Genomic DNA, 18,928 nt, shown 5'->3' with positions numbered 1-18,928 from the left:
GCTCGTGATCGGCGATCGACCAGATCGATCCAAGTAGAACAAGTAATTACAAATAAAGTGGACAAACGCCGCTTCGTTTGTTGGCAACGTTAACGGCTCACCGATTCCCACCTTCAACCGCAATCATCCATTCCCGTTTCTTTCTCCAATCAATTACCAGAGCGGCAACTATTCTTCTCGGAATGGTAGCCTTCGAATCGATTCAGTTGACTAAGCAGGCTGGTTAAGCGCAATTAAGAAAATCATCGCGGGAACAAGAGAATCCGCGAAAGAGCAAGAGGGACGAAGAGGAAACGAGAATGGAGCCGAAGAACCCATTCTCGATGTAATAATCTATGATGAAAATAACCATACATCTTAACACTACGGAGATACACTAGAGGACTGTTAATTGTTAGCGTATAATCTGTTGTATACGACTTTCTCAGAAGCCAATTAATTCTCTTAATTTCATCGCGCAAATACACGATTAATATTCATTTCTCAAGGAACAATTTACAAGAGTCAAGAAACAGGTTATTTTCATAAGCGAATTCATTGAAAGAAGATGACCTATATGGTAAATCTGAAACACAGTATTTGTATCACCATCGTTTGTACTTTTCAATTTATGGAGTTGATCAATGTGACTTCTGAAAGGTACATATATTATCATTCATAAGCATTCAGATACTTTTTAGACTTATAGTAGTAGTATCTATATGCATGTTATTAAAATGTACAACCTAGTGTATTTAATAACTAGAAGCAGTATTTACTAGCTTCTTATGGAGATAAAAGACTACAAATTTAAAGCCTAATACATAATAAAGCCTATTACCTAGTAAACCTAATAAAAATTAGACATATAATGTTAACACTCTTGGTATCAATTTAGAAAAATCCTTTTTTTATTTAGCGTACTAATTCAACGATTAACTTGACTACCCTGAAAACAATAAAGAGATTTTCAAATAGCAAAACAGTTTCACAATATTTATTATGCCGATATTGCTATTGAATAACACTATTATGGATGCAAATCAGTGATACAATTAGCATTGTGTTGCAATTTTGCAAGGTTAACGCTATGTTATTTGACATACTTATTAGATATCCAATAACGTATGCACTCAGGTATAAAGATTGCGAGATTTCCATCTTACAGTTCTCATCATTGAAACGTAATCAGCGCTAGATCTTATATTTCTAACGATACAACGTGTAACACATATTAGCGAGTGATTCTATTATTGGAAACATGAATCCATAACATCTTATAGAGTTAATAATTCATATTCATATTGAAAGAGCGCATGTAAAATACGCAAAAAGCTTCGCTACAATAATTACTCTGTAAGAGCAATGCAGGTACTGAACATCCAGCAATGAAAATCCAATTCACAGCATACGTGTTAAACACGTTCGATCGTATACGCGTGTGCCACCTTTTCTTTCTTTTGCTTTGTTTTTTTTTCTTTCCCCTCTACTAGAACAGAGTCCTGCCAGTCTCTCTCACCCCCTACGGTCGGTGACTAACACACAAAGCAGACGGTGCCCTTACCGTAAATCGCCGGCACACAGAAGAGAAACGAAGAGCACACGGTGTGTGGTGGGCTCGTGTTCGTATACGTGTGTATACGTGTTCCACTGCGTGGGCGACCCCTCCGAATCGCGTATCGAGTGCCGACGAACTAACAGAAAAAGTGCATAGTGCACTTACACCTTCAAGACGAGCCTTAAATTACGATACACTTATGAAAATTTAACTACCCCATTTTCAACTTGTAACGAGTTTCGATCGAACGCCTGGAATTTCCACCGGCAAGTCAATTACACCATACTATAGATGCTCATTGGAACGCGAGTTATATACTTTGCAAATGGATATTCAGAAACGTTCAGTACCTGATTAAATACGTTTCCTGCTACTGAAGTATAACGTTACGTTGATTTAATCAACTACAACTTAATTGATGCAAAAAAATATTTTTATAAACATAACTAGAAAAACTAAACTTACGTTTGTCTTATCCTTCAAATGTCATAATGGATACTTTACTTTCAATGTTCTGTATATTTTTGCATATCATACATTTTATGCGTTTAAATATCCTATAAATACATAAACAGCATCATGTCTGGTAATGATCATAGACCAAACTGTTGAATACTTACTTTTACATATTTTGATAAAAAGCTCTGGAAAGATGAATGAAACAGTAAGCAACGAGGTTAAAGTGAACATTATTACTTAATAGATATCTCTGATGAAAAAGATATGCAAAGGTCCTAGTGAAGTGAAATCATATTATACCAACAATGGGTGTATTTCAGCGAATCTCTGATTTAGCCTGGTAAAATCATCCTGCAAATTTTTTCAGAAATATGGTGCATCAAACTGGGGCATAACGCACTCAACGCACCCACTTTTTCCAGTCCAATCAATTCCTGTGTCGCTATCAATATTCGCGACTGCCTCGTCCTGCGCGATGACGATAATCCCGTCGTAAAAATGATTTACGCGTCCCGTGTAATTTCCCTAGCTCTGTAGCAAATATATCGCCATAAAGGAAGGATACTTAACGATTAATGCAGATCACTGCAGGACCTTCGTGCTTCTACTCCGCTTCCATGAAGTCAATAATTTATTACGATGGGCTTTGGCTCGAGCCAGAGTCAATATTGACCGAGCTGGGATAGAGGCTACGGCGCCGTTCGTCGTGGCCTACAACAAATTCAATCGAGAAGAGACTATCCCTAAATATTTGCCGCTGCTTTCTCCAGTTCGCTTCTCTCGGTTGCCGGATAAAGTGGAAAAAGAAAGGGTAAGAGAAAAAAATGAAGAAGGAGGGTGAAAAGAGCCTTTCGAAACGCAACCGGACGAGCCAATCAATATATATTTCGATGATCAAACAGGAGCAAAGATAGACCATTATTACGGTGTTAAAACTGATCGGGGAAATCCAAGAGAAGACCCCAAGATTTATTACGCTACCCGGCCATTATGGATTTTCGATATTTCCTGCTCGACAGGAGAAAACTACTCCTCCCTCGACCGTCCGCCACTGAATGAACTTCGAGTTAATTCTTTGGCAACGCGTCACGAAGCACGTTCGTGGTTTAGACCCCGAAAATTCCACGCGATATCCTGTCCGATCGAAATACGTGGAAAGAAGAGTTGAAACGCATATCTTATCGAGACACGAACGTGGTCGAAGGAAATTTGAAAGATCGAGACAGGAAGTGGCTCGATTTGTCGTTTCCTCGAACAACGGGAATCACTTGCTACGTCTAGCGAACCTGAAAACGTTCCATGTTGTTCTGGAACATCCTTGCCCACGATACGTAAAGAAAACTTAAGACTTGAATTACCAAATATTCATAATCGAAAAAAAATGTGTGAAAGTGATATTTCATAGGAATAAACCGAAGAACTAGCAGATATTTATATTTGAAAGAGAAAGTTTATCAAATGAATCTTACCTTGCGATCGAGCACATGCTGCGATGGTATTTCTTTTTGAATGAAATGCAGGTCAAGCACAAGCTCCTTTATATTGGGCCTGGATCGTCAAGTTCTCTTGTGAATGTTGAAGCACCATTAATACCCGAACCAAACCAAACGAGCGCGCGACAACGACTGAGTGGAGGCAGCGGGAGCACGAGTTAAGAGTAGTACGAAGAGTGTCGGTAACCACCGAAGACGCCCGAAGTCGCATTCGAAAAGCCGATTCTTGTCAACTCGCGACCCTACCGTTTTCAACCCTTTCGTTTTATCCCTAATTAAGATTGGTAAACACAGGTCTCCGGTGACTTTTGACTTTTGCAGATGCATCGTCGCGTACGTACCGCTACCTTGCGCGCAAACACGACGAAAGTGTCAGATCCCTCCAGTAAAATTCTATCGTTTGCGATTTCTCGAGAAACGCGTCGAAGCGTTTTACAAAAATATTATCTGAAGAATTTTAAGATATTCGTGCATAGGCGTGGTCGAATTATGTACTTCGATGACAATTAAATAAAAGCTAAGGTGATGTTGAGATGATCGACTATCAGAAATTTTGAGAATGTAGAATTGTCTATGTGTCATATTTGAAATAAAAGTTGTCTAATCGAAAATTCTGACTATCAGAAGTTGTAAAACTACTGCCAGCTGAATGTAGAATGAAAGTAGAAATTAGAAAATTATTCAAAGGTAAGCCTGATGTCTTTAAAGCAAACAAGTTTTAAAAACTTTTGGACCGCGCTAATGAGAAACATAATTATTAAAATACAAAGCGTGGAATTTGAGAAAAGAAACTTATAACATTCTTATCTTTAATTGGAAAATCTCACAGATTTCATAAAATTACGGATCTCGAAGATATTATCATGAATTAAGATATTGTTCCAATTAAATCTTTAATAAATCTTCTAAGTAAATGAGTTTAAGAATCTTTCCTCCAACTCGCTAGAAACTAATACCAATGATTGTTGAAATAAGAGAAAGTAAAATTGAAGATTTGTTGTTGCCCTTAACGCACAAAGAAGAAAAAAATATGGGTACTTATGCATCTGTAAACTTGTTGCAACTGGGGTACACCATCGAGGAAACTAAGAATGTCCGTCTGTATTAACCGATGCAGCGGTACGCGATATAGTTTGTAACATATGAAAGGAGGGCCGATCGTTTCCCACAGAGCGTGTTCGCATCAGGCAGCACACTGGTTCTGCATACCCGTGTGCATTCGCGACCGAGTCAAGGATGCCGTTGCACTCGTAAAACATGAATTATACGTACGACACAGCATTCAATGATGTCTTTATTGCGACCGATGCTGTCTACACAACGAGTATATATCCTTTCTAACAACGGTGTGTTTAAATCGACGAGATATCTCAAATTCCACCACACGTGTTAACATACAGACCGATATTTCTAGCGCGTTTCCTTTCAAAAATATCTCTCAACGTGCGTTACCAGAAACCACGATAACATGTCTATGCTAACACGCTTCCCTTTGAGTATACAGTGAAACGAATCACTCTTCCTCGAAACGGTATCTGTTGACGCAAGTCATTTTCATAAACGTAGAACAACGTACTTCCCTCGGTTCTTCGTGCATGGCTTACGATAAAAAACTACTTGAACAGATGTCGATGGCGAAAAACGCTCACCTCATGCATACTGATAGGACCTACAACACTTTGAATCGCCCCGAAATCTGTATTGTATATGTGGCAACCAATCCCAATCACTTCGGACACGATTCGAGGCTTAAAACTCTTGGAAGTCTTGATAAGTCTTGAGAAGTCTTGAGTTCTTGAAATATTGAAAGCCTGCGAAGTATTGAAAGTCTTCAAAGTCTTGAACATCTTGAAACTCTCAAGAGTTTCGATAGGTTTCGAAAGCTTGATGAGTACTGAATATATTACAAGCTTCTTGCCCACTTTTGTTCGAACAGTACTTTTGACGTATAATATTAAAGAAAATCCGGAAGCTTTGAGCTATTACCATACATACATCTATTTCAAGACGATCAACATTTTTAAGGCTATCAAGATTTTAAAGAATCGAGATCTTATCAGAACTTCCAAGAGTTTTAAGCTTCGAGTCACGTTCGTTTTGACCATATTATTATTATTATGATTACTATTAACAAGGTAAACAAAGATGTGATGCGGGAAAAAATAGATTACACACTAATATTTGCAATATGAAGAAAAGAGAAAGAGAAATACATACACAGAGATTCGAAAGTAGCAATGAAATAAATACAATAAAAACTGAAGTATATGTTCTAAGAAATACTTCAAGGATAACCTGAATTATCCAAAAAGATCGATATCATAATGTACTGGCATAATGACTTAACAAAGTGGACAATTCCATTAATGGATTTAAAATAGCCACAAGTGCTCCGTATACACAAGGGAGTAATTTCTCAACGATCTAGGAGCTACGTAAAGAAAGAACAATCGAATGATCGCGGAACAAGATATAAGACCTTTGGCTACCTTACTTACGAACATGATGTCAAGAAATTTCCTTCTATTACTCAATGTCGGAAGATTAAGATTATTTAGCACTACGTGGTATTTGTGAGAGCCGAAAGGCATAACGCTATGTCTGGCAGCGAGTTTTAAGAATTCATACTGAACACTCTCAACGTAATTGATGTGAATATACCCATACAGATACATGGACAGATTCGAAGCGATTCAAACTGTTTCGGATTTCATTATTATTCATGCATCACGGAATCGGTAAAAGTATGGGACGGAAAACGCAAGCAGGAACTTTCCAGAGTAGACGGAAATTTAATTAAAGTTTAACTAGCTAAAAAACGAGTACAATTTATACTTTTTCAACGAATGAACCCGTAGGGATGCTGGTCGACCGCGGATCCAATCACCACGTATCGGATATCGTTCCTTTTTCAAGGCGTTACCCGAACGAATATTTGTCCGACGAATTCCATCGAACTCGATCAAACGACCTCTTCTGATCAAACGCTCTCTTTCAGAGCATCTTTCAAAGCGAAGGGAAACCTATTAATTCCTTAATCTCTTGCTCAAGCTGTTGTAACATTTAATGTTGCCCAGCGTCGAGGACCAACTGTGTGCGCTGTAGCCAACGAGGCAATTAAACTTCAACGACAAACAGGAAATAAGCACCATACATACGACCATATCTTTTATGCAAACACACCCTTTATGTGTAAATCAAATTTTTCCACGCGCCATATGTTGTAGGAGGTTTACGTAATCCTAGGATAGGAAGAGATATGAAAACGGGGCCACACGGTTGGAACCGAGATGGTGAGGTTAGACACATTCTTCAAGATTATCTGTGAAGGAAAAACAGTTACCATAGCCGTTTTCATTGTAAAAATATTCACAATAAGGAGTGGGATCTGTAGAGAATGGCAATCGAACATGTTTCTTCTATCCTCAAAATCTCAGAAGAGAGAGGAGGAAGAAAGAAAAATGGTACAGTGGCTCATGAAGGTATTTGGATATGTAGAGGATGGTTGGTCGGTAAGGTTTAATGGACGAGATTGCTCGTTGTTGAAACCGCCGAATATATTTAAAATGATAAATTAGCAAAGACGCTCGTACTAACCGATTCGCTAAAAAAGTGTATAAGTCGTAAAATAGGATCGCTAATGACTCGTTAATTAGATCGCTGATAATTCGTTGATAACTGGTTGATAACTGATCAACAATTGACTGTAATTCATTTCCTTACGATCGCTTCTGCTTATTTATATTAGTCGGGGGAGAGTCGGAAAATTCAAATTCATCTTTGTTCGACGGTTGCATATAGCGGCAACATTGTTTTGTTCGGAATTTATTTATTTTTACATTACGTGTATCCTAACCATTTTGATATTCCGAGGTAAAACAACATTATCTGAATTGTCCTCTAACTCATGTGCCGCTACAGATACTTATTGAGATATTTTGAGAGTGCGTTATATGAAACATTTTGAAATTCCATTAGTAATAAGACGCAATTATATTGAAACGAATCTAAAAATGCATACACATAAAAGTTATACGAAGCTACAAGAGCTTTATGCAAATAGGTGATAAATTCATGACGTCTTGTTAAAAATTTTTCAAATATTTAAAAAAGACGTAAAAACACATTTAATTCCACGATCAAAAGAAGAGACATTTCGGACGTGAAACTAGTTGGAAAATATTGAATTTTCAAATTGTTCTTCTATAAAAGACAAGAAATTATGTCTTCCTACATACATACATTTCCTACATACATTTCCAAATTACCCTCAGATTAGATCAACATAATCACGATAGTCGTGTCTTGTTACGGTATTCATGAAATTTTAAAAAGTTTCGTGTAATCTAAGCTAAGGAGTCGAATAGTGCCATTGTATATAAGAATAGAAGGGTCGTGCGAGGCCTTTTGAACCTGTGAAATATTTAGCATTTCTCGATGTGACGGGCAGTAAATAATTTTGTAGCCGAGTCAGGACCAATGGTCCTTTTTTCTTTTTCTCCAAGGCACGTGCATAAGATATGCATCACGCGGCGGTTTTGCTCGCTTTTCTCGCGCGCCATGCACGAATTCGAGGAGAGCCTTCGCTCTTTTCGATCGTAAATAAGCGAACGCTTTCTATTCCCCTTTTTTAAGCCGCGATGCATTCGACTACATGCTACGAGCTTTCTGCCCGACCGTTCCCCATTCCCAGTACACCCTTGTCGCCTTTTTTCCCCCTCTTGTAGACTGACCAGTCGCTCCATGGTGCTTTCTTAACGCGTCATAAAAACGAGACAACGTACTTTACGAGCTTGCCATCTTTTTGTTTCGAGAATATCTGCGCGACACGTGCTACGCCAACCGCGGAGAAACACTTATTAACATTCGTGCTACTATGATTTCTCTCTTTCTTTCACACTTTCACTCCTCGTGTAATTCGTTACGATACAGATGGAAAGAAATCAGCTGATAGGTCGAATAAATCAGACGAACACGACAGAAAAGAATCGAGAAAGTCCCCTGTATAACCAAATCGTAAAGAAACCCTGTGTCTCGTTTCTTCGTGGTTATATATTCTTAGATTATCGCATTCTACATCGTATTCCGAGATAAAATTACGATTATTTAATATCTATCACGATTCTGGATCAGGAGTATTCTCATTAATTGCGGTCAGCAGTACACCGCGTTTGCGACGTGAAAATAAAGTAACCCTCTTTTATCGATGTAGCTACCATTAAAACGATTGCAACGCATACCAATCTAATTCCGTTAAAACGCTTCTGCTACGTGTTTTCCCCGGCTTAATCTCGTAACCATGACTTCGCGTCTCCCTTGCAAAGCTTGGCTATTGGGAATCTTTCTCTCGAACGAATGGTAATTTGTACAAGAAGACGATGACGTGTCCATAAACAAGGAAAAATCAACGTTTTGGACATTTTATCGATGACTATAATCCGATTAATGGGATAAATTCGTCGAGTCGTTGCAGGAAAATATGTTCCATAAATCTGAAGTAAAATCAGCGACAGGGATCTCCGAGCATCGTCGAAAGAAATTCACCACGTCGAATAACCTGTACGTATCACCATGTTTGATCGGCAAATTTCAAAAGTGAGTTACAGGACTCGTATATAAATCAAAATATGTCAAACGCGATAAAGAATTTCAAATTAACCGCGTCGAATTACCGTGATCACGAGTAAGACAGCGGAAGTCGAAGAAAATTACTGTAATTAACCCATCAAGCGTCAACCCTTTTCTCCTTATACATATAATTCCATAGATTTTAATCGCTTTCAGTGTATTTAATCAAAAGATATTTTTAAAATACCTAATATGAAAGAATCCTCATCTGGAGGTCGTGATCGATGATACAAAATTTACATTTTCTTCTTACCACTTCCTGGCATTAATAGCGGCACAAATGAACCAGTTCATTCTGTACTTGTTGTACAAATTAATTTTATAGGATTACGTATAGCTCTTTTATTATTAGGCTGGTGCATATGAAATGTCGTTTTTTAGAATAAAAGTTTAATCCCGTAGTTGCTTCGATAGCGATCCAAGTAAATCCAAGTAAATTCCGCATGAATCAATGCATTTTTCTAACGGTGAACTAGTTTCGTTACTTCAGATTTATAAGAGATATTAGCTCTAAGATTCTAACATTAGAGAATTCCCGAAATGGAGCTATTACAGTTTCTTTTAAAACAATTTCTGCATTAAAAAATATCTAGGTGAAATACAGAAAGACTTTAATCTTCCCAACATATTAAATTTACGCTTATAACATCTTTCAGGCCATTTTCTTCAGAAATCTCATAACAATCTCAAACATATTCTGATTATTACAGGTACAGTTACATTTTAATCGCAAATTTCCCCAATACTGAATATACGTGATTTATAATAAATTTCTTCCTCCTTGATGCGGTTGATAATTACTGCGTTGATAGATTAAAAGTAAATGGATAAGTTCGGCTCATCAAGTTCAAACTTGAAAGAAACGCGTATCACGTGCACCAATGTAATATGTAAAACTGTATATTCTTATCTGAGAATTCAGATATGATTGATGAAGAAGCGAATAAAGTTAGCTTATTCAAATTACAAGTTCTCACAAAACATAAAATACCATTCATTAAACGTGTCTGACACGACGTACAAAAAGTTTTATCCATTTCTGAGAATAAAATTTTTAAGACGCTGATCCTATAAATTGTTGCCTTTCAACCTAAACCGCTATCAATGCCAAGAATCGTTATAATCCTTCAAATGGAAACCACAGCTAATGGATTAGCGTGACGAATTAAACCTCAACATCGAGTTTCTTGGTCATCGTTACTCCATTCCGATTCATCCCAGGTTACATATAAATCCGGCTGCATATTGGCAGGAAATTGTAAAGTTTCATTATACTGACTACATAGGCGACGTCCGTAATTCGAGTTCGAATGAATAATTCATGCAATTCGACGCGATTGTCGCCGAAACAGTTAACGCGACTCTTGCAAAGTTCTTTTCCTGTGTTCGGCCAACGTTCCCTCTATTCACTGTAATTTCTCGCAAATTGCTTGTCACGATGAATTAACCGATACCACTCGGTTTACGCGCGTTTCACCGATGTAACGGAAATAAATGTTCCGTAACGGTACGTATGTCAATCCTGGATGATCAAACGGTAGCACTGGATTAAAAGGCTCGTTTCATACTTCATGTCTTCGTACTTTTCAACCCATTTGTGCCACACGTCCTGTTTTCTTCTGACGTTCTTATCCACAAAGTTAATTATAAGAGCAGCGAAATTATTCTACATGAACAAGTAGCTTCTGTATTGGACGATGTGCTTTCACGGTAATCGTCAATTAATGGCCCTCCACCGTCACGGTTTTTACTTAAACTATATCGTGCAAAATAATCGCAGAAACTTTGGCTCGCGGTTTTCAAGTAGCGTAATCGATGTTTCGAAAACTCGTTTCTCCAGTTTATCCTTTTTTATCACGTCGTTCGAGTAACTTCTTGCAGTTAGTCCAGATTTATTAAAATGTCAAGCCGTGTAATTTCAAGTATAAGTGGGTTAAACGCGATCCCTGTAAACGATTGGAGCAAAGTAACAGGCACTCAACGAACGTAACGATGAACAAACGAGTCCGTGGAGAACACGCATCCACGCATCCGGCGTAACGACACCGTTGTTACTTTAACACGCAATCATTATCGTTCCAAGGTCTCAAGGAAGGAAGCAAAAGTCCAACTTCTCGAAAAGCTCGACCAATGCCGCAGACAAGGAATTAGCGAAGAAGAACAAAGCTGCTAAAGATACTAGATTAACCACGAACCTTCCTGACGATGCTGCGGTGCACTTTGGAAACTTTTATGATATCCAAAAAAAATCGAACAAGCCACGAGCTGGCAGAGTGAGAAGTCTTTTGGATTCTACTAGTCCATCATCAACTAGCTACAAACCAACGCCGAGACTAGAATTCACCAGGCAGATGGTACAAAAGTAAGTGAATGAGGAAACACGATGAAATTTAGTGACCAAATTAAATTCTAAAAATGGCGACATCGATTCACACTCGACTGTCGTGATAATATTGGGAAAGTTTGAAACAAACCCGAAAATGTTCGTAGAATATACGTATTTGATGCAAGTATATATTTTGCAAAAATTTAGTACTTGAACAAGACGCATACTTAGAAAGTATTTAAACAGTCCATTACTAGTTATATTAGTATGCCTCAACATTCAGTGGCATTATCTTTACCTTTGTTATATGTTCAAGATGAGTATTCATACTGTATGTTAATTTCTTACTAAATATATGTTTGCAATTAATATCTTACTACTTCTATATACATCGTCAACTTGGTTTCAAGTTTGATCAATATTAGCATGACAATCGTGCCTCGTTATAGTGCTAATGAAATCTCAAAATATTTTATCTAACACATACAATATGTACGTAACAATTTTCTATAATAGGATAAGTAAGAAAGTACATAAATACATTTGTGTGCCGCTATATATTCAGTTAAGCATGAGAAAATTGTATTGCGATTAATTCCCAGACTGGAACGAACAGCTGGTACGAAGGAATACGCGCGACAAGTGTCAGCCTTATTGGAGGAGACGGTCGAACCGGCGCATTTCAAGCTGCATTCATTGCCGACCGAGAATTCGATTCCGGATGGAAGATACAATCCCACGGGATTCCCGCTCTGGTACAAGGAACCTTATAAAATGCCGTTAGTATTCCTCCAATTGGTTACGTCATTCCATCTATTTCGTTACCGGTGGGATTGCACGCATTACCAGAAAATAGGATAGACTGTGAACCACTATAATGAGTTTCTTTCTCCGTTGAAAATGAATAACACGTGACGCTAAATGGGAGGGACGATATCCAATATAATAGGATCGAAAAAGAATTCCTGGAAGGCTTGGATCGATACTGTCTTCTATTACTCTAATACTCTAATATTCTAATGGACTTGAATTTTTAGGTTCGCCTCGGACGAGGTTTACAAACTTCTCAAGGAGAGGTTGGATAACGCCGAGGAAGGGAAGGCGAGAGATATTTTCAAAGAGGATTCTTCTGAGAGAAGTTCATTGGAAGAATGGAGCGAAGACGAAGAAGCAGGGTATGGAGAAAATTTCCAAGACGACGGAGCGATAAGCTTTCTAACGAGAGAAAGATCTTCGATGAATTTACTGTCTAATGGATCGTCTTCTGTAACAGAAGCGAAGGACACGGACTCCAAGGAAAGCAATCAAATACTTCTCGATAAGAAACCAAGCAAATTAGTCTCGTTCTAACAACGCTAAACTGTAAAGTGGTGTTGCTCGTGAGTACGTGAAAAATAAAAAGCAATTCTGAATATAAATAGAAACATGAATTTCCTGTATATTAACGAGCGCAACCAAGACGTAAAGTAGAATTCTCAGGCGATGCAATAGTCCAAGAACTCGTAACAATGTTCGCTCGTTACCAGTATTCAGTCTTCTTAGACAGAAATAGACTAATTAGCATTTCGCTATTAATGATTCTACCGTTATCACAAGGTCTAAAGCGTGATAGAGAATATGTCTAGAAATTCATTTCCAACGCTAATTAGAAGCCTTGATTATTACTTGGTTGCGTACTTTGTAATTATGGGCTAGTAGATTGGTGTGAATCTAACGCTGTCATGAATTCATTAATTAATGATGGGGATCTTGCGAAAGAACGAGAAATGTACTAGGTGACGAATTACCGGATACTCTACGTGTATTTTATTATGTATATTATTTCTGTCTATTCCGATCTTCTCAATTCTAACGTTTTCTTTTTTACGTATTATCGTGATATAATAGCAATAAAAATTAACATTCGCAGAATATTTTTCAATAACCTCTTAAGGGAATATTCATCAAAATTACCGCTTTGTCAAAATGAATTAAAAGAAACAAGAATAGAGAAAAAGGTATGGGAACGTTTAACAGTGAAGAATTATAGTTGATATAAAAAATAATACAATACGGTATCATAAGGATAACGAATGATTCGACGTGGTTTCCCGTTTACTAAAAGAGGGTAGCATAACCCGAGCGGAGTGTTCGCATTGTTTTCGGTTCAGTGGAATTGCAAGAGGGCGCAGGATGGGGTCGGCACTTATCGATTATTCCGCCTACTAAGCCAAAGACGCTTTTCATGTACCTTTAACGTGATCGAAAATTAGATTTTCGTATCAAAGAGCATTTTGAGGAGGATAAGGAAGTAAAGCTGATCAATCATACTTCGATGAATTAAAAGGATAAAGAAACAAGAAAGAAGAACTTTCGAGCAGTTCTAAGAGGAAAACGTGATTTGTGTCTCCTACGATTCAAATAGTCTGTTTTAACAAGAGTAGTAGTATATACATTAATTTATTTTTTCGTGAAACTGTACAGAATGGTCCACAGCAGATCGGAGACTTATATTAAATAAGTTACTTAACCATTGAGGCCATCAATTTGCTCAAGTATTGTATAATTGGGCGTATTGGATTAATTTACACCTGCGAAAAAAGGACATAGTCTGGTGAATATTATACGCATTTCACGGTTCAGCGTCACGAAAATCCATAAATCCATTCATAATCCAATGGAATTGGGTGAATGGCAGTTTGTATATCCGAGGGACTGAACTCTGTTGCATTTAGAATAAATTGTTATACAAAGCTTCAATTAAAAATCTATCCGCTTCTTCTATTGTTCCCCACGAAGGAAATGTACGAGCAACCACTCCCACAAAGAGAAAAATTGCACCACTGCCCACTATCATGAGAAACTTGTTTTTCTCGTACCTCTCCCGATTCTTGAACATAATCCAAGGCTACTGAAGTACAGTAAAATATATTCATCAACTTTTGATAGGTAATAATACACGTTTCTCTGTATTTCTCTGTACTTCACGTAGTATGAATGATTTTTTTTCTTTTTCTTGTTTTTTATTTTCTATTTTTAGAGCTTAATGGGTTAGCTCCCGTCAGATTGATACTTTCGAGGCCTTCCCTAGGTCTTCTTCCACGAGTAATACATTTCCAGGGGTCGATTGACGCGCCAGAATTTGTCGTTCACCTGTCTTAACGTTTGAGATCCGCTTAAAACCACTAATTGACCAGGCGATGGTGCTATGTAGATGCAAAAATTCAATAGCCTATCCGATTCTGATAATTCTGTATCCAGATCCAACGTTAGCCGCATAGCCAGGTACTTACTCAGATGATCCACTATAAAAATTAATAGGGATTATTTCTTGATCTTCTCTGGATAGCCTTCTTAGATCCGTATGATTTTTTCGAATATTCACCTGTCGCGTTCGCCGTTGTCTTGATGTACCGAATACTATTTTCCTTCAAAGCTTTTATGAGTGAATTATCTCCAGCCATTTCCGTAGGATGTGGTTTGAAGACGAGTTCGATTTCATTAAGCATTAAAGGTTCGCTCGGACCTTCACCCTCTGTGTCTACCATGGAATCACCACCACCGGTTTCGGCTTCTGCACTAGATGAGTCATTCTCCGAATTTTGTAAACTTTTCTGTCGTTTTGGAGGTTTGGGAATTTGATTTGCTGGATTTGGTGATGGCGTGGTAGAATTTCTGGATGTTGTACCTGCAAATTGGCGATTTTACTCACTACGGGCCCATCTATTCACTATATCCAAGCAGATACAGTAAAGCTATTACAAACTACGTGCGACTAGAATTTTTTAAATTACCTCCACTACTATTATTTAAAGGTCCTGTTGTACTTTGAGACGAGTCACTTTGATTCGCAGCATTTGTAGCGTTTGGTGTTGCTGGGGCACTTGCATTTTGTGAATTGTTATAGGATGTTGCGTTGCTAGCATTCTCTGACTCGTTAGCATTCTTTCTAGACCTCTGAGAACGATTTTGGCTTTGTAATTTGATCCCCTCTGTAATAGAATTTACCAATGCAGCCTGTGAATGCGACTTGTTTAGTTTTGCCAGTACTCTTTCTTGGTGTGCCTCGTACTCATCACGACTGGGATATATCTTAGAAATCAATAGGTCAAAATTAGGATCTGGTCTGAGAGACCTCTTGGATACCAGTTTTTTTCTGCATGTCGGACATTCCTATAAACAGAATTTCACATCTTGCACATTTCCCAAAACCAACCTAACCTCTACCAGTAACTTAACTCACAAAGGCCAATAAACAAAACAAATCAACTTCATTTGACATTCAAAACTAATAACTTATAAACTATCTTAGAGAATAAAGGATAAACACAACTTTATGCGTTATCAAATAAAACAGGAATCTAAACTCAACAATCAACAGAACATTCTACTTTAATTAACATCATCGAAATAAAGATACAAACATTACACACACATTATGAAGCGTTATTTACGGTGCAGTTGAAAAAGCGCGCTAAAATCATCGAATTTGACAAAAATAGATTGAAAATACGATCGCAACTACTTTTCGTTAAAAAATTACCTCAGCATTTGACTGCATAATTGATCTAAGACTACATATAAAAAGACATAGTAGTATTTACATAAAAGCGTAATATATAGGAAAAAAGGAACAGTGACGGGATATTGACCAAGTGATAGCATCAATTTTTTAGTGAAACAAGAAGTATCTAGATACTCTTCGTCACGAGAGTGATTATTTATTTAATAGTTATCGTCAGAATGATTCCAGAACATGCACGTACCTTATTACCGCTCCTAAGTGCCGTAATAATACAATCGGAACAGAAACGATGCAGGCACTCCTTGGTAGTCATAGTCTTTTTAAGCATATCCAGACAAATTGGGCACATAAGCTCACTGTGCAAACTTCGTGGACTGACTGCGATTTCTGTATTGTCAGTAATTGCATCCTGAGGCGTACGATGAAGCTCATACAGCGATAATTCCCAAGTTTTGTTCAGACCGACTTGCTCCGCGGAAGCCATCTTGACTACAACAAGCCATCAGCTGAAAAGCCTGTACACACCACATATAGCCGTCTGAATTTCACTAGCGCCATCTTACGGTATCCCCGTGAAGTTTTAAACGCGATTCCGGACAGTAAGCTAAAAAAGCGGGCGACTACGAAAAAAGTTGTCCATGGTGCTTTTCCTCGTTTCCTTTTCCTGGGTTTCTTTCTTTTGTTTTATCCATACATGGCAGACTCTAATTAGCATAATAAATAGGTTCAGTCACAGTGGATACAGTGAGAGGTAATTGAACGCAGGACACAAGATGAAGAAATTAAAAGATTTAGAAAGGAAACGCTACAGTGGCGTATAAAAGTTTCTGACCAGAGAGATTTCTCACTTTATACTTTAAAAGTGATATTCTTTTATTATTATTATTAAAAAGAATTTTAAGTAATGTTATACAATCATTTAACTGTGCTTGTGTATTATAATATTTTCTTAATCATACTCTTATACTCAAATTTTATTTAAAATTCTTTTAGATATCATTTTTCGAATATAAAATTAAAAATGTATTCTGATCGGAAATCTTTGCATGCCATGTACATATGGATCTATAATCTCAGAAATAGAAGGAGGAAAGAATGGATTAAAACGATATAAAATCTTTGACAAAAAAAAGGCAATCCAGCAAACCACTGAGAGGAATTAGTATAGATTTAACCACAGACAAGGTACATTTAACGAGACCATTAAAATGAAGGTCGATAAAGTGGGTCCCTGTTATTAAGCGGCGGGCGCATTCAAAGATATTTAATAATCCGCGATATAAGTTGATAAACTAATCGGTGGAGACACTTGTCATGCTTTATAAATAACATTGGTCGACTCGATACCGTGTTTGCAACTGCAATTAACACTGGAACGAAAGTACGATCGTATGATCGTGGCGAATGAAGGAAGCGAAGAAAATACAGGCATAGAGGGCGGGAAGGCGCATAAGCGTAGGCAAAATATGTTTCCTCGTTATAAATAATATAACGGTATATAATACCGTCTAAGATGGGCGTAGCTCGGCCATCGCCGCATACGCGTTGGATACATCTTTCTAAGCGAACGAGTACAGAGGTGCAATCGCGCATCGATCTAACATGGCAAACTAGACCGACGAGACCCGAACTCCTTTTTTCCCTGACCTTAACTGTAGATAACCGTAATTGCGCCTGTCGGTGCTTATTGGGAAGACGTGTTTTATCACCTTTCTTCGACGATACGATCGGCGTCTTCAATCACTAGACCGAGTGTTATCCATCTTTTGCTACTGCTCGTCTCGACGAGCAAAAGAAAAATACTACGGAAAATATGCATATGTATACGACTTATGTCAAATTATATCATTAGCTTCTTATTAATACTAGTACAGTTTCGATGCAAAACAGGTAAGTTAAAGAGTATATCGTAAGATAACGAGAAATCTATCGACAGACTTATGAAGTGATTTATAGGCATATGCAGAGAGCATTAAAAACGTTTATATAGAAGTTGAAAAATTAGCTGTCTCTATCCTCGTAATAGTTGAACGAACTTGGATATTTAAAACCATTAACATGCCTTTCGATGGCCTTTCGTATGTACCCTGACGATGTAAGGTGTGTTCGTTCGTAAAAATTGGACTAAACATATTTTAATGTATGCGAAATTTATAGGTCAGTCGGCGAAGGTAATACGGGGCGACACCTTGTTCCACTTAACGGTGATCCTGCTCCGTCAACTTTTTAACTCGATTTAATTCTTTGCCTTTGGCGAAGGACGATGCATTAACCGTTCACCGTGTTCTCTTTCTCTCTGTCGTTCGATTGAAAAAAATCTAGGTTGAACGACGTGCTGGAAAATTGATATTTCCGATACTCTGTAATTCCATAATACTTTTCAACTGATATTAGGGATTTTATTGAATGAAAACTATCGATTTATTCCAGTTTCGACGGTCGGAGCGTGACGACAAAGAATTACAGTGAACAAGAGACAGGCTATTAGAAAACTATATAAAAACGGCCAGATTGCTACATTGACATGCTTTCTAGCGGACAATCTTTCTCTCGCGAAGCTTACGTAATTCCCAGCCACGATCTCCCCGTGTACTGCCTACATAGCGATGCCAAACCACGGTCACACGGGTATTATAGATATTATAGTACGGTTTACGTATCCTTTTTGTGCATGCGCTTCTTCTCATGGAATCGTATCTTCATTTTACGTAAGCTCGCGGGGAACGCCCATCGGGCTAAGTCTTCCACTGTAATTTTCGAACAATATCTTTTTATGGTGCCGATTCACTATGCTTCCGGTACAAAACCTTGTAATCTTTGGATTCCTATTCACGATATTCATCACGTGATAATTTTGAAAACGTTCGAGGTAAATCGCGTGTAAGAAGCTCCGCGCAGACTCTCCAAATGGACCACGGTGAAACGTTTTATAATCGATCGTTCCGAAGCGATCGACGTGAAAGGCTATCGATCCCATCGGG

General features: G+C 37.9%; 3 protein-coding genes across 3 annotated transcripts in view; 1 reads left to right on the top strand and 2 right to left on the bottom strand.

Moving 5' to 3' along the window:
• LOC132913694 (uncharacterized) overlaps nt 1-3,616 on the bottom strand; it is a 34,313-nt gene extending 30,697 nt beyond the window's left edge. Inside the window, exon 1 of the mRNA XM_060972199.1 lies at nt 3,466-3,616. Coding sequence (XP_060828182.1) covers nt 3,466-3,482 — 17 coding nt within the window. The 5' untranslated portion in view covers nt 3,483-3,616. The remainder of the gene's footprint in view (nt 1-3,465) is intronic.
• A 6,425-nt stretch (nt 3,617-10,041) lies between these two features.
• LOC132913585 (uncharacterized) lies at nt 10,042-12,867 on the top strand. The gene is made up of 5 exons (XM_060972016.1): nt 10,042-10,065; nt 10,673-10,827; nt 11,201-11,479; nt 12,046-12,222; nt 12,481-12,867. Exons 1-5 carry the CDS (start codon nt 10,042-10,044, stop codon nt 12,791-12,793), a joined length of 948 nt encoding a protein of 315 aa, XP_060827999.1. The 3' UTR covers nt 12,794-12,867.
• A 984-nt stretch (nt 12,868-13,851) lies between these two features.
• LOC132913758 (E3 ubiquitin-protein ligase RING1) lies at nt 13,852-16,457 on the bottom strand. The gene is made up of 4 exons (XM_060972291.1): nt 16,189-16,457; nt 15,217-15,595; nt 14,808-15,110; nt 13,852-14,727 (listed from the first exon to the last, which is right to left on the bottom strand). Exons 1-4 carry the CDS (start codon nt 16,429-16,431, stop codon nt 14,510-14,512), a joined length of 1,143 nt encoding a protein of 380 aa, XP_060828274.1. The 5' UTR covers nt 16,432-16,457; the 3' UTR covers nt 13,852-14,509.
• Between the last annotated feature and the right edge of the window lie 2,471 nt (nt 16,458-18,928).

The sequence above is a fragment of the Bombus pascuorum genome, chromosome 13 (assembly GCF_905332965.1).
Source record: "Bombus pascuorum chromosome 13, iyBomPasc1.1, whole genome shotgun sequence".
Taxonomy (NCBI): domain Eukaryota; kingdom Metazoa; phylum Arthropoda; class Insecta; order Hymenoptera; family Apidae; genus Bombus; species Bombus pascuorum.
Note: the sequence above shows the minus strand (reverse complement) of the source record. Positions and strands in the feature narration are given on the sequence as shown.